The sequence below is a fragment of the Mobula hypostoma genome, chromosome 8 (assembly GCF_963921235.1).
Source record: "Mobula hypostoma chromosome 8, sMobHyp1.1, whole genome shotgun sequence".
NCBI lineage: Eukaryota > Metazoa > Chordata > Chondrichthyes > Myliobatiformes > Myliobatidae > Mobula > Mobula hypostoma.
In genome coordinates this window covers 85,458,130-85,473,130 of record NC_086104.1, presented here as the reverse complement: position 1 = coordinate 85,473,130, position 15,001 = coordinate 85,458,130, and the positions used below count along the sequence as shown (strand labels likewise).

At 36.9% G+C, this 15,001-nt stretch overlaps 1 protein-coding gene and 1 long non-coding RNA gene across 6 annotated transcripts in view; one reads left to right on the top strand and one right to left on the bottom strand.

Annotated features, from left to right (window-relative positions):
• Positions 1-15,001, top strand: part of kiz (kizuna centrosomal protein) — a 213,442-nt gene that overhangs the window by 123,035 nt on the left and 75,406 nt on the right. For all 4 annotated transcript variants that reach the window (XM_063056241.1, XM_063056239.1, XM_063056240.1 and 1 more), the window contains 2 exons: positions 8,617-8,751; positions 11,708-11,872. In XM_063056241.1, coding sequence (XP_062912311.1) covers positions 8,617-8,751; positions 11,708-11,872 — 300 coding nt within the window. The remainder of the gene's footprint in view (positions 1-8,616; positions 8,752-11,707; positions 11,873-15,001) is intronic.
• Positions 1,926-9,343, bottom strand: LOC134350691 (uncharacterized). Of its 2 annotated transcripts, XR_010018967.1 has the most exons (4): positions 9,184-9,343; positions 8,169-8,210; positions 4,282-4,335; positions 1,926-1,997 (listed from the first exon to the last, which is right to left on the bottom strand). It is a non-coding gene; the product is annotated as an uncharacterized LOC134350691 (long non-coding RNA). The 2 variants fall into 2 exon arrangements; XR_010018966.1 differs by lacking the exon at positions 1,926-1,997 and having other exon boundaries at positions 3,124-4,335.

Here is a 15,001-nt window from a genome sequence, read left to right as displayed (position 1 = left end):
TGGAGGCCAAGACAAAATATTTAAGGCAGAGGTTGATAGAGTCTTGATTGGTCAGGGCATGATGGGATACGGGGAGAAAGCAGGAGATTGGGGTTGAGAGGAAAATTGCATCAGCCATGATGAAATGGTGCAGCAGACTCAATAGGCCAAATGGCCTGAATCTGCTCCTGTACCTTATGGTCTTACGTGTTCCTCCATCGTCGACGTCGATGAGGACCTCAACACTATTATGATGGTGTCGAGACTAGCGCGTGATTTGGATTTAAGTGAGGGAGAGTTGCGCAGCGCCAACCTCACTCTCCCTTCCCAATTCCCATCTGGATCCAGTCGCAAGACAGAGTCAAGACGGCTGGAGATGGGACTAGGCGCAGTGGATGACCAGGACATCTTCTGTGTCTTGTCCTGCTCTACACGTTCCACGACGCTTGCAGAGACTGCCTCCTTGACCATTGGACCTTCCATTGGTCTTGTCTGCTCAATCCACCAGAGTCTGTCTTCACATGCTGGGATAGACAACTCCCTATCTCACTGACACCTGGTTTAGCTGGCTTGTTGAAGCTGTTGCCCAGGGTGTGGCCGCTGTAGCATGCAAACAGCTACAGGGAACCACAGGTGAGAGCTGAGTGCCAGGTGGGGACCAAAAGTGGACTAACCACCTTGAAAAGGATGCGAGATGTTCCCCCACCAGAGGTGCTACCCCTCCCTGACACCCCATACACTCCATGGTCTTATATTAGATCTATCTACAACTTGCTGACTTCTTGAACACAGAAGGCATTGACTCCAAAAATGGAATGGCAAATTAGACACTTTAAAGTGTTTGACGGCACCTGATTTAATCTGTCAGTTTAGTTTACTTCTGGCCATCTGTTTTTTCTAGATGTTGGATGGTCAATCAGCTGAAGGGAGACACAGACAACCTAAGGAAGAAGGCAGATGCTTTCTGCCTTTCCACAGACACCTAAAATCTCTCCACCATCAACCTGACTGCTTACCAAGCTTGGGAGTTGAACACCTTTCAATCCACCTTCCCACCAATATCCCATTAACCGCAGTGGGGAACTTACCTGTGTGGCTTGTAATGTGACTAGAATCCAAGTTTTTCAATGTGGCTGACTTTCTGATAGTGCAAAGTTTCAGAAGTTGTAGAGTTTAATTTGCATAGTGTGCAGAAAGACCTGAACTTTCTTGCCCTTACAAAATTCAGTGTATTGTTTAGTCAGGTAAAATGCAGAGAATACATTTAGCAGCTTATTTCAGTGTAAAATTCGAGAATCTAGTGTGCGCATCTGCATCTTCATTGTGTGAATGATTGCTGTCCAGCTTTGCAAACACTGACTTTGACTTTGAACTGATGCATTCGTGCTTTGCAGTATGTAATCCGCAGTAACAGAAGGCTGTGTCACTTTGATAGAAAGAGAAAATGTAAATGCTTGAAATTCACTTACCTGTTCTTTTCCTCCGGTTCCCACCATCACCCCCAACTTTTTCAGTCTTGTTTCCTTGTGTTGTTTCTCTCAATTTGCCCATACTATAATGAAACTCTTGGTAGTCAATGTTAATTTGCTAAAATTGATTAACTTAAAATGTTTAATAGTTTGTAACCAGTGTATTTCAAATGTCCATTGATTTAATATGCTGCAGTGAAGTGTCCAATGACTTGAAAATCTAATAATGCATGTTACTGTATACAGCATTAATGGAAAAAATCTTGCGAGATTTTGCTGCCATGTTTTAATAATAGTTAATTAGATTAAAAAATGTCCACTAATATAAAAACAAGGTATAGTTTTCTATGTTTTATATAAACGAATCCAAGATATGATATAAAATAATCTTTAACAGGTTTGAAATTTTCTCATTAACTGGTGAAATCTTTCTTGATTTACGTAAGTATGATTGATAATTACTTAACCATTCTGTTACATTACATGTAAAATAATGGGATTCCTCTGATATTCCAGCACTTTATTGTAATATTGTTCTGAGAAAGAAACCTAGAAACAAAATATATGAACATTTATTATCAAGATGTATGAACATTTATGATGTCATTTCTAGGCATTTGTAAATGATATGCTATATATCTTCAGTTAAATATCAATGATTGTAAAAGTAAAATTAAAACAGCCCTAATGTTCTCTATTTTCCTTACAATTACTTGCTTCAAGCTGCTTCATTGTAGTCTGTCAAATGGTTCTGTAGGGCTTCAGATCCGAGTGCACCATGGCAACAGAATCTAAATATATCACTTGAAAGGTTCAATCTCCAGCATGTTTTTTTGTGTAAGAGAGCCAGGGTTAGGCTTGATGCCAAGGACCAGAAATAATTTGATGACAATCCAACAATTAAACTAAATCTGAGAGATAGAGACAGAGCAGGGGTGTAGTCCTAGCTGCATTTGAGAGACTAACAATACTGCGAGCTTGATGCACACAACACATTCAGTTTGTTAAAGGTCTCTTTGAAGAGCACTGACAAATAAAGAGTATAGAAAAGAGATGACTGCTTTGAGGCCCATGGTAAAGGAAGAAAGACCAAGCTTTTGCCCAAGCTTCTTCAGCAGCATTGAAGAGGACTTAGCACAGATGGATTGTCTACTGCAGAATGTAACAGATATAATTCAAGCTGTCAGCTTAATCAGGATGTTACCAGGAAGCAACCTGATGAAGAGAAGGATCCCTTGTTTCCTGACCTCTAACCCTCAGCCCATTACAGATTGTCATAAATTCTGTTTTTTCTTTATATTGGTTTCTCTTTTTTCTTCCTCTTGTTGCCATTCTGTTTTCATGCTGCTGTTTCATTTGTTACACACAATTGCCTTCAGTGTGGACCACCCAGATTTTACCATGGACTGGTGGCAGTGGGGGTGGAAATGATATGCTTTTAAAGATGAATGAGCAAAGTAGTATGAGAAATATTAGGATGATTTAGGGTAGTAGTAGTATTAAAAAGATATAAAGCTTTCTTGGAACATTATAAGAGTTGTCAGTTTTTATATCCAAAATATAAGCCTTTTACTTTGACGTGTTTAAAAATGAACACAGTATTTTATATATGGAAAAATCTGGGACCACTGATTATGCAACTAGATGTGTTAAAAAACAGTCCATAACTCAACGCAGTAACCTTTTTCTGAAGAATTTGGCACTCTAGGTAAAATGTGTGCTGAATGCTGGATACTGTTTGTTTGTTTATTGCGTGGACACTTGTACTTAAACACTTTATATAGACAATTGTCACTTAGTACTTCTGAAGCTTTTCCCTAATCTTTCATATATGACAAATGGACACATGATAAATATGGAATGACACACATAAGGTTTACTTTTGTCAAACAATGTGAAGATAATAGTTCTTTTACACACAAGCTTAAATCAGGCAGTCAGCTTGCAGGAGACGTCTGTACATTTGCACATTAATGTTAGCATTGATGATGTCTCTACTATCAGCAAGCACTCCTTATTCTCACATGCTTGACACCTTGCTTTGATTGACAGCTCTGTACATTATGGAGAGAATTTTCTGTCTAAGGTCCAGCACCAATTGTAATAAGTATATTGGATTAAAAGACTTGAAGGAAGGAATATTTTGGTAGTGAAGAAAATGGAGAATTAACAAAAGAGGGGTAGGAAAGCTAATGGCAGCAGCGAGAGTGACTATTGGAGAGAGAAAGGGAGCAGCGTAAGTCAGGACCTACAGTGGGTGTAATAGCCAAAAAAATTAAATGAGAAGAGAAAATTCAGTGCTTGAAGAACCACTTCTGGTGGGTTGGAACAAAAGAAAATAGGAGCATGTGAAGACCACACAACCCCTCAGGCATTCCCTGCCATTCAATAAGATCATGGCTGATCTACCTCATCTCCTGTGTGAGTTCCTACAAAACACTCATTTCCCAGAAGCATGCGCAGAAGGTTGTGAAAAACAGAAATTTTGGGGGAAAGGGGCAGTTGAAGAGTGAAGAAAACTAACAGTATCATTTCTTGATGGAAAGTCAAGAGAATTTTCTGAGCAAGGAGGGATCAGCAAGGCAGGAAGCATGTTTCATATTGGAGGACACAAGCTGTGGAATGCTGGAAGTTGTACTTTGATGTAGCTGAATTAAGTTAATTGTTAACAGGAAAATGTATTTGTGTTTCCTCTAAGAAGTCCAAGGTAATGATTACTGTTCCCTCTAAGCTGTACGGGTGTACAGCCACGCAGTAACTGAAATGCTCCCATGCACAAAGCCTTTGTTGCTGTGCAGCTGGAATTTTATTAACATTTGAACATTTAAAGTACCATGCAGTTTTCAGGCCGTGTAAAAATTTCCTGCTGAGTGGTTGGTCTGTGCAGCTGTAAAAAAGAATAGAGGGAACGTTGATAATGATTGAAACCTATAACAATGTTATATGTTACCCAGTACCTACTGTTTATATCTAAAAATATTGAGTTTACAGTTAAAGGCTATTTTTATTCTTCTCATTTTCCCAGAAGTATGAAGTGGTGTGTGCAACATTGGAAAAACTATTACAATTCTCAGTTTTATGATGAAAAGTACCTTTTCTTCATATTTTACAATAATATTTCCTAAAATTAAATGTAGCACCAATTCAGTGATTGAAGTATATAAAGCTTGTTTGTTTATCTCTTGATGATGAGCTTCAGGAAACCTCATTCTGAACGAGACCTTATATTCATGAAAGAAACCTCTTCTGCATCTTTAGGTGCAGTGGTATGATGGTGGTGGTCTGAAAATTTATTTGATTGGAAAACGTACATAGCCTGTAGCACAGAAGTCATGTGGCACAGCATATTATCACCACAATAGTATTAACTGATGGGACATATTTAGGCATTGATTGGACATTACAATCATGCTTCTGGATCAGTAGAAGTTAGCAAATTATGGGGTTGGCAACCGTGGTTAGATTTGAATGAATGACTTATTCAATGTCAGTCGTACAAACCTAGGGTCGACTAAACCAAAGTTTCTGTACTGAAAAGCAAGTAACGGGAAAAAAGTAATAAAAATGTAAATAGGTGTGTGTGTCTATCTTAATTCATAATACCTGTTGTGATGGTATATTTATGTATGGACTTTAAAATACAGTACATATGATATAATTTGGAAATGTACAAGATGTGCACAGTATGATCATAGCATCAAAATCAGAATCAGGTTTAATATCACTGACATATGTTGTGAAATTTGTTGTTTTGCAGCAGCAGAATATTGTAATACATAATAAAAAAACTATAAATTATAATAAGTATATATTTTATATAAACTAAATTAAGTAAGTAATGCAAAAAAAGAGGAGAGAAAAAAATAGTGAGTTAATGTACATGGGTTCATTGTCCATTCAGAAATCTGATGGCAAAGGGGAAGAAGCTTTTCCAGAAGCATTGACTGTGTGTCTTCATACTCCTGTACCTCCATACCAGATGGTGATGCAGCCAGTTAGAATGCTCACCGCAGTAGATCTGTAAAATTTATAAGTGGCTTTGGTGATATACCAAGTCTCCTGAAACTCCTAATGAAATATAGCCATTGCCATGCCTTCTTTGTAATTGCATCAACATCTTCTGAGCTCCTGAGATGTGACACCCAAGAGCTTGAAATTACTCACCTTTTCCACTGATGATCCCTCAGTGAGGCCTGGTGTGTGTTCCCTTAACTTTCCCTTCCTCAAGCCCACAATAAACTCCTTGGTCTTACTGACATTGAGTGCAACATTGCTGTTGCAACTCCACTCAATCAGCCGATCTATCTCATTCCTGTATGTCTCATCATCACCGACTGAAATTCTGTCAACAGTAGTTATGTCATTGGCAAATTTTTAGTACACTGGCCTGTGAAGGACTAAGTATATTTATTCGATCCTTACAGAAAAGAGATAAAGTTATCAATAGTTACAATCTTGTTTATGTGAACCAGAATAGTTAAAGATGATGTATTTTCATCTTTAGTGTTTCCTTCACAAAAGATCGGTGTATTAAGCCTGTCATTAAACATAGAAACATAGAAAATAGGTGCAGGAGTAGGCCATTCGGCCCTTCAAGCCTGCACCGCCATTCAGTACGATCATGGCTGATCATCCAACTCAGAACCCTGTACCTGCCTTCTCTCTATACCCACTGATCCCTTTAGTCACAAGGGCCATATCTAACTCCCTCTTAAATATAGCCAATGAACTGGCCTCAACTGTTTCCTGTGGCAGAGAATTCACCAGTCTCTGTGTGAAGAAGTTTTCCTCATCTCGGTCCTAAAAGGCTTCCCCTTTATCCTCAAACGGTGACCCCTCGTTTTGGACTTCCCCATCATCGGGAACAATCTTCCTGCATCTAGCCTATCCAATCCCTTTAGAATTTTATACGTTTCAATCAGATCCCCCCTCAATCTTCTAAATTCCAGAGTACAAGCCTAACCACAGTGCCATAATATTTACATCTCAGAAATTATCATTCAGGAAGCTTTCATTTACAATTTTAGATACTTGCACATGAAGAACATTTAAGGCTAGGCAAAGTTGTTATTTTCATTGTGCAAGCACTTGTGTTGTCCACATAATAAAAATATTTCTCAGATCTCAGATTAGCTAACACGTTAAAAAAGATAACAAGTGAAAGAATTAAAGGTGTTACATTTATCAGTTAGCATGTTATATGGTTACAATCAATTATCTGCGGAATATTAAACTTCTTAATATAAAATACATTTTTATATATATATATAATGTTTGCTAATATTAGAACTGCTGTAGTACAAATGCCCATAATCATATTGTGACTTCTTATTCCTTATAATGCTACGTTGAACTCCATATGTGATATGAATGCAGTGCATTTCAGGAACTCATGTGTAGTACTTTTCAGCAAGCCACTATGTATATTTATTTTCCACAGCATTCTGAGTGGTACAATTGAATGACTGTAATATTAAAATCATGACAGTATTATCTTCATTATTCATTGCTCCATTAAGCTTTATTTGGTGCTAAAATGTGTCCATTTATTATTGTTAGCTGGATACTTGAGTGAGAAGGATGTAATTTAGTTGCAGGAAAGTAATTCTTATGTTGCAGCTCAGAGATTGTGACCTTATGAATGTGAAAAAAGCAGTTTATATTCTCATATTGCTCGCACCGGGCACGGTATAAAAAGTCTGGTACTTCATGAGCATGGAGAATTAAGCCTCAACATCACTTACAATATTTTTTGTACATGACCTCTCTAACACACCTTGAAAAAAAGTACTATTCCTTCTGTTCAGCTTTCAATTATTCATTTGTTGCTAAAGTTAGATAAGTGCTCACTTAGGATATTAAATGTACTTTAGAAATTCAAAAAAAACATTTATTTTTTGCATCATAAGTTTTCATTTTAAATAACATGCAATCATTTTTTTCTTTTGCTTCTGAATGGGCTAACAATAAGCTACAGAAATATGCAAAAATGTAAAGTATTGCCTTATTTTATTTTTGAATAAAATAGCTATTTTCTGAACAGTATCATTTACAACGCAAGTACTAAGATTATAAAATTAATTTAGAGAAGAAATCTGAGCATGTTGGAAGTATTTCTGAAGAATGAACGTCCTTATTTTTTGACCATCAATCAGTTAATTATATACAGCAGATGTTGCAGGTGAATTAATATTATAACTTAAGATTTAGAAAGAAAAATGTTCTTTATTAATACGCCTCCCAAGAGAAAAAGAAAACATGGGCACATTTTCTTTTTAAACAGACACCTTCCAGTAAATGAAATATTCTGTCAAACGTAGTGATTGAACCAAAAACTATTGCACTTTCAAAGGAGAAATGGATGAATATTTTAAAAAGAAAAACATAAGGTGCACAGGGTTGACACCAACTGTGGGGCATGAAAAAAGAATATGAAAATATCTTTTCATCCACCTGGTATGGACATGATAGGCTGAATATTTTCCTCCTTTGCTATAAAATTCTATAATGCTTAAGTTCTGATATTTTTTACAGACGAAGCACTTCAGTGAATGATAAACCACAATTTGGCCATGGGCATTTGTACTATTGCAGAAATGCAAGTTCGAATAAATGTTTTATGGAATGCATTTCCCATAAATATTGTCTTTGAATTTTGCTGAATTCTTAGTTTCAAAGTATAGATGAATAGCTGAAGGAAGACATAAAACATGTATTTACCTAGAAGCGAAAGGAAGAATGGAAAATTCTCCTTGTAGCCAGCTGCGGAACAACAGAAGCAGAGGTGTAGTAGAAGAGGATTGAAATAAATGAGTAATTAAAAGATGATAATAAAAATAAAAGCAATAAATCTGGAAGTCTCAGTTTCCATGAATCTTTCTTTATTCTTGCAATCTTCTATTTGTATAGTTTAATCCATAAACAACTGTTTTTGACTCATTGACTTTTTTCAGGTAGCATACTTAACTTTTTGATCCATAAAAGTGTAAGTGATGTCCTGTTGTGCATATTAACAAAACTGCAATTGTCCTCATTTGAAGGAAGGTTTAAGGTTAATTACTATATTTTATGTTGCCAGTTTACCTTTTTATTACTATATATGATTGTTTGATTCAATAACATGAATAAGTATAATCATGAACATGATTATTTTCATTATTATCTGCAGAGGGTGCCTTTTATTTGAAGGATTTTGTCACTTACTTCAGTCAATAGAAGATGCTGTTGGGGGAACAAAGACTACCTATTCAGAGCTGTATCAGACTACTGCAATAAGTAGTGAAAAACTGAAGGAAATCACAAGGTGATTATAGATCTGCTAAAATAGTAATATCATTCCATTTCAGTGCTATAACTCATTGTTTGTTCATGTAGATTTCCCTCTTCTTTAAATACATAGAATATAATCTTTATGCCTGTTATCTGAGCCTAGGAATAGAATAGTATCAATTGTAATGTCTTTACATTTAATATACAGGTACCACAGCAGAACTGCTGACACTGTTTTGTCAGTAGATGAGAAGATATTAAAATATATTACAGAAATGAACAAGTTATTTGGACTATTATTTTTGTTTTAAAGTGACATATGCATATTTATTCATTCTAAACTCCACTAAGGAATTTTAAAAGCATAACTTACAGAAATAGAACAAATTTTATTAATCTTTTTTGTATTTCCAAATAGTAAAGAAAAACAAACTAAAATCTGAAGTGAACAAAATGGAACACTTACCCATATTAACATCAATAGCTGTTCAGTAAAACTTTTTTCAGTGTTATTTCTTCTTTGCTCTGGTTGTTTCTGTGCTTTCTGATGGCAAAGCAAATATTAAATCACAATAATGATATATGGGAAGGACAAGAAATATGCATACCAACAGACACATTAAGGACAGCAGTAGGCCATTTGGGCCCATGTGCCTGCTCCTGCATTCATTAATGGCTGATCTGACCCTCAACCCCACATTCTAGTAACCGATTACCACTTAATCACAAATCTATCTACCTTAACATTTTGCAGGCACTCTGCTACTTCCACTGTTTCATGATGAGAGTTATAAAGATGAACAGAGGAAAAAAATCACCTCATTTCAATCTCATTTCTTAACTTTAAACAATGATTGTAGATTCAGCCACAAAAAGAAGCTTCTTCCCCACATCCAACTTGACAAGATCCCTCAGGATCTTATATGCCTTAAACAAAACACCCCACCCCTTTCTCTTTTCCTCCATTCTAAATTCTGGTGCATCCAAACCTAACATCTCCAACCTTTCCTCCAATAGGAAAACAACCATTCCAAGTATTATTTCACTCAAATTTCTCTGAATTGCATGCAGTGCTGTTACATTCTATAGATAAGGAGACCAGTGTTAATATAAAAACATCATACTCAATTTTAAGATTTGGCACAAAATATGCCCTCAGAGCATCATGTTCAATCTCACATTAAATATACATTTAGAAAAGGTAATGACTGACGATGGGTGAAATGCAACTGACATAAATATCAGGATCTCCACCAAAGTTTAAACATAGTATCTGAAGTGCCATGCAAATATATTTTTGTTGTCAATGGCCCAAGCTGTCCCTAATACATATGTTGTTGACTATGCATTAAGATGTGATGGTGTGTCAGGGTATGTTACACATCCTACACGATAGGCCAAAACTCTCTGGGAATCTGCTGTGAAAAACATAGATTAAAAACCTTTTGAAAATTTTTAAAACCTTCAAAGTTTTCTTTGGTCATTATTGTGAAAAGGTGATTGACTGGCAAAAAAAGATTCATCTATTTGGGTAATGAATTGTCTGTCTTTTCCAAAGCAAACTGGAAGTGGGAACGTTTCTCTGGAGTAAAGGGGAGAGGGAAGACTGGGTAGATAATGGAGAAAGCTGGGAATGGTGAACTCCATTTCCATGATGATGTATGTTTTGGGTGACCAGCATCAGAAAGTCATGCAATGACATACATTCAGCCAGAGTCAACATTCTTTCTTAATGGATCCCCTTTTATTGTTTGTTTCTCCATTTCCAGCTTTTTTGAGGCAGGAAAGCTATATTTGCGTGTGACAATCATGAAACAGTCACAGATCAGAGACTTAGTGCATGTGGGTCTTAGTCTCGGTTACAACTTTTGAGCCATTTGACCAGCCAATAGATTTCAGGGACAACCTCCATGAGCAAAACTGTGGGATATCCTGTGAGTCTTTTATTGCCAGACTTCATGAACTGCATATTTAACCAGGGATCCTACTAATCCAGGAGGTTATCCTTGTTACCTCGAAATTAAAATTGCTGTTAGTAATTATGATCCAAGAAGGCTTTGAGCAAGTTTGATTTGTTTTTTTTTTCATTTTTACTGCCAGTTTGGAAGGGGCAAGTGCTGTATTAAAATGTTTCCCTCTGTCTCCCTCAACACACAACATTTTCTTTAATTTTAAGAATGTACTACTATATTTTTTATAAAATTAAATTTGTTTCTAAAACTTAATATTAGTTATTCTTTCAGGAAATGAGCACTTGAATAATCACACAAGGCTCAGTTCCATTTCAAGCACCAAAGGTTTATGGAATATGTATACGTATATGAGATTTGCAAACTATCAGAGGCAAGTTTTTGACTAAACAAATTGAAAAAAATTATATTATTTTTTCTAGTTCTTCCCAATTTATTACAAATGTATGATATTAACAATAAGGTTTTTTTACCAAAATAAGGTGTCAGTTTAATGGTCTAATTGACAGATGATAGACAGCTCTTGGTTGTCCCATGATGATTACTGGACACCCTCTTCACTGTCTTTGAATGAGAACAGTGGGCTGGTAATCAGAGGCTCAACTAGTTAGTTCTGCCTATGAGACCACAGAGGGAGAATGTTGCCCAGTACCTCAATATCTAGTCAGTTCTTTATTTTGTAATGTAGCATGTTAATATTCTTCATTTTGTAAAATATTGTCCAATTTACATGTCTATTTTTATGATTCTATTTTCAATGTGTCAATTTCAAACATCATAATCTGCAGTTCCTCGTACACTTACTCTCATTTTACCACAATCAAAAGTATGTGAAGAATTTTCAGTTGGTATTTTGCACCTAAATTATATTCTATCTGGATTTTGTGTGATGGATGATCAGACTTTTGGACAATCAACTTTTACCTCAGAATTATTGATAACCTATTTGCCACACATCAACTTTGTTGAGTAAACTTCAGATTTTCCAGTGTTAGGTTGAACTTGAAATTCCTTTTACAGGCTCTGCAATAGGAAAGGCAGTTTGAACAAGGAAAGCCTAGAAGCCTGTGGAGCAGTAGTTCTTCACCATTTTAAGACATTATTAAGGAGTACTTCAAATGCCTGTTTGTTTTCTGATGAGATTTTGAAGAAGAACTGGGAGACATTTGATGAAGTTAATGAAAGGTAATTTCAGTCAGCAAAGATTAAAAAAGAGTCTGTACTACTTGGTGATCTAAAGCATATCAGTTGAAATCTTGGTACTTCCTTTATTTTGCTTTGCTTTGGCACTTATTAAGTTATCTTTTAATGTAAACTTCCGATGTGGCTTTCACTTGTACAAGTATAAACCGCCAGCACAGATTGCTGGAATAATCCATTCAGTACTTACATTATACCATCATAAACCTTTTAACAAATGCCCTTTGTTTTGACCATTAAACTCTTTTCTTAATCCATTTATAAGATTTATCATGGTGACTCATGATTTTGAGTTATCCCATCAGTATTATGTGAATTTTTTTCACTTCCTCTTTGGAAGACCAAATGCACTTTGTTGTCTGTTATTCAGTCTACTTCAGTTATCTTTAACTCAATAAAGTTGAACAGGTTGATAAGGGATTGTTAATAGAATCAGGAGTAAGCTGAGTTACTGAAAGTCAATGTATATCAAGCAATTCGGAACACAAACAGCATGTTATGCTGTATTCCAAGAATAGAATAGTAGAGGCACCTTGCTCCAATTGTAATGAGTTTGCTTGCATCTGGATCCACTCATTCTTTGTAAGGAAGGATATACTTACAATGGAAGGAGTATATTGAAGATTCATCAGATTAAATTGCGGGTGGAGGCATAGAGAAGTACAGCACAGAAACAGGTCTTTTGTCTCATCTAGTCCATGCCAAAATCTTTTAAACTGCCTATCCCATTGATGTGCACTCGGATCGTACACCTACTATCCACATACCTACCTGAACTTCCTGTAATCGAGCTTGCATGGACCACTTGTGCTGGCAGCTCATTCCACACCATCACGACCATCTGAGTAAAGAAGTTTCCCCTCATGTTCCCCTTAAACTTCTCACTTTTCACCCTTAATCCATGACGCCTGGTTGTAATCCCACCCAATCTCTGTGGGGAAAAAACTTGCTTGCATTTTCCCTATCTATACCTCTCTTAACCTTGTATATCTCTATCAAATTTCCTCTCAATCTTCTGTGTTCTAACAAAAAAATGCTGTCGGAACCTATTCACTCTTTCCTTATAACTCAGGTTCCCCAGATCTGGCAATATCCTTGTAAACTTTCTCTGCACTCATTCAACCATGTTTATATCTTTCTGGCAGGTAGATAACCAAAACTGCACGCAATACTCCAAATTAGGCCTCACCAACGTCGAATACTACCTCAACATAACATCCCATCTACTGCACTCAATACATTGATTTATGAAGGCCAATATTACAAAAGCTTTCTTTACGACCCTATCTACCTGTGACACCACTTTCAACAAATTAGGTACCTGTATTCCCAGATCCGTTTGTTCTACCACTCTCCTCAGTGCCCTACCATTCACTGTGTAAGATCTATCCTAGTTGATCCTACCAAAGTGCAAAACATCACACTTGTCTGCATTAAATTCCATCTGCCATTTTTAGCATATTTTTCCAGCTCTTGCAGATCCCTCTGCAATCCATGATAGCCTTCCTCGCTGTCCACTACACCCCCAATCTTGCTGTCATCCACAAATCTGATGATCCACTTAACCACATTATCATCTAGATCATTAATATAGATGACAAACAACAAAGGAGCCAGCACAGATCCCTGCGGCACACCACTAGTCACAGTCAAAGAGACAACCCTCTACTACCACTGTTTGGCTTCTCCCACAAATTTACTACTCATCCTGAATGCTGAGCAACTGAACCTTCTTGACCAGCCTCCCATGGGGGACCTTGTCAAATGCCTTGTCAAATGTAAACGTAGACAACATCCACGGCCTTGCCTTCATTCAATCTCCTGGTATCTTCCTCGAAAAACTCTAAGATTGGTTAGACATGACTACAACTCACAAAGCCATGCTGACTATCCTTAATCAGTGCATATCTATCCAAATAATTTTATATACAGTCCCTTAGAATACCTTCCAATAACTTTCCTACAACTGATGTCAGACACACCGGCCTACAATTTTCTGGTTTTTGTTTAGAGCCCTACTTATACAGCGGAACAACATTGGCTGTCCTCTAATTCTCTGGTACTTCTCCTGTCGCTGAGGATGTTTTAAGTATCTCTGCTAGGGTCCTGGCAATTTCTGCACTAGCCTCCCATAAGGTACAAAGGAACACTTCATCAGGCCCTGGGGATTTAGCCACCCTGACTTGCCTCGGTAGCAAACATCTGCACCTCTGTAATCTGTGCAGGGTCCATGAAGTTGATGCTGAATTGCCTCACTTCTACAGACTCTATCTATCTCCTGAGTAAATACAGGTGCAAAGAATGCACTTAAGATCTCCCCCATCTGTGTTGGATCCACACGTAGATTACCACATTAAATCCTTGCAATCCTTTTGCTCTTAACATACCTGTAGAATCCCTTAGGATTCTCCTTAACCTTGTATGCTAGAGCAACTTCATGCTTTCTCTTAGCCTTCCTGTTTCTTAAGTGTTCTCTTGCATTTCTTGTACTCCATAAACACCTCATTTGTTCCTACTTGCCTATACCTGCTATGCACCTCCATTTTTGTCTTAATCAGGGTCTCAATATCTCTTGAAAACCAGGTTCCCTACACTTGTTATCTTTACCTTTTATTATAACAAGCACATACAACCTTTGTATTCTAAAGATTTTGTTTATGAAGGCCTCCCACTTTCTAAGTACACGGTTGCCAGAATACAGCCTGTCCTAATCCATATTTGCCAGATCATTTCTGATACCATCAAAATTGGCCTTTCTCCAATTTAGAATCTCAACCCATGGGCCAGACCTGTCTCTTTGCATATTTACTTTGAAACTCATGGCATTGTGGTCACTAGATGCAAAATGTTCCCTTATACTAACTTCTGGCACCTGCCCTGTCTCACTCTCTAACAGCAGATCCAGAATCGCACACTCTCTCCTCAGGATTTCTACGTACTGATGAAAGAAACTTTCCTGAACATATTTGACAAACTCTATCCCATCTAGTCCTTTTACAGTATGGGACTCCCAGTCAATATGTGGAAAGCTAAAATCATCTACAGTTACAACCTTTTGTTTCTTATAACAGTCTGCAATCACTTTACAAATTTGCTTATCTAAATCCTTAGGAT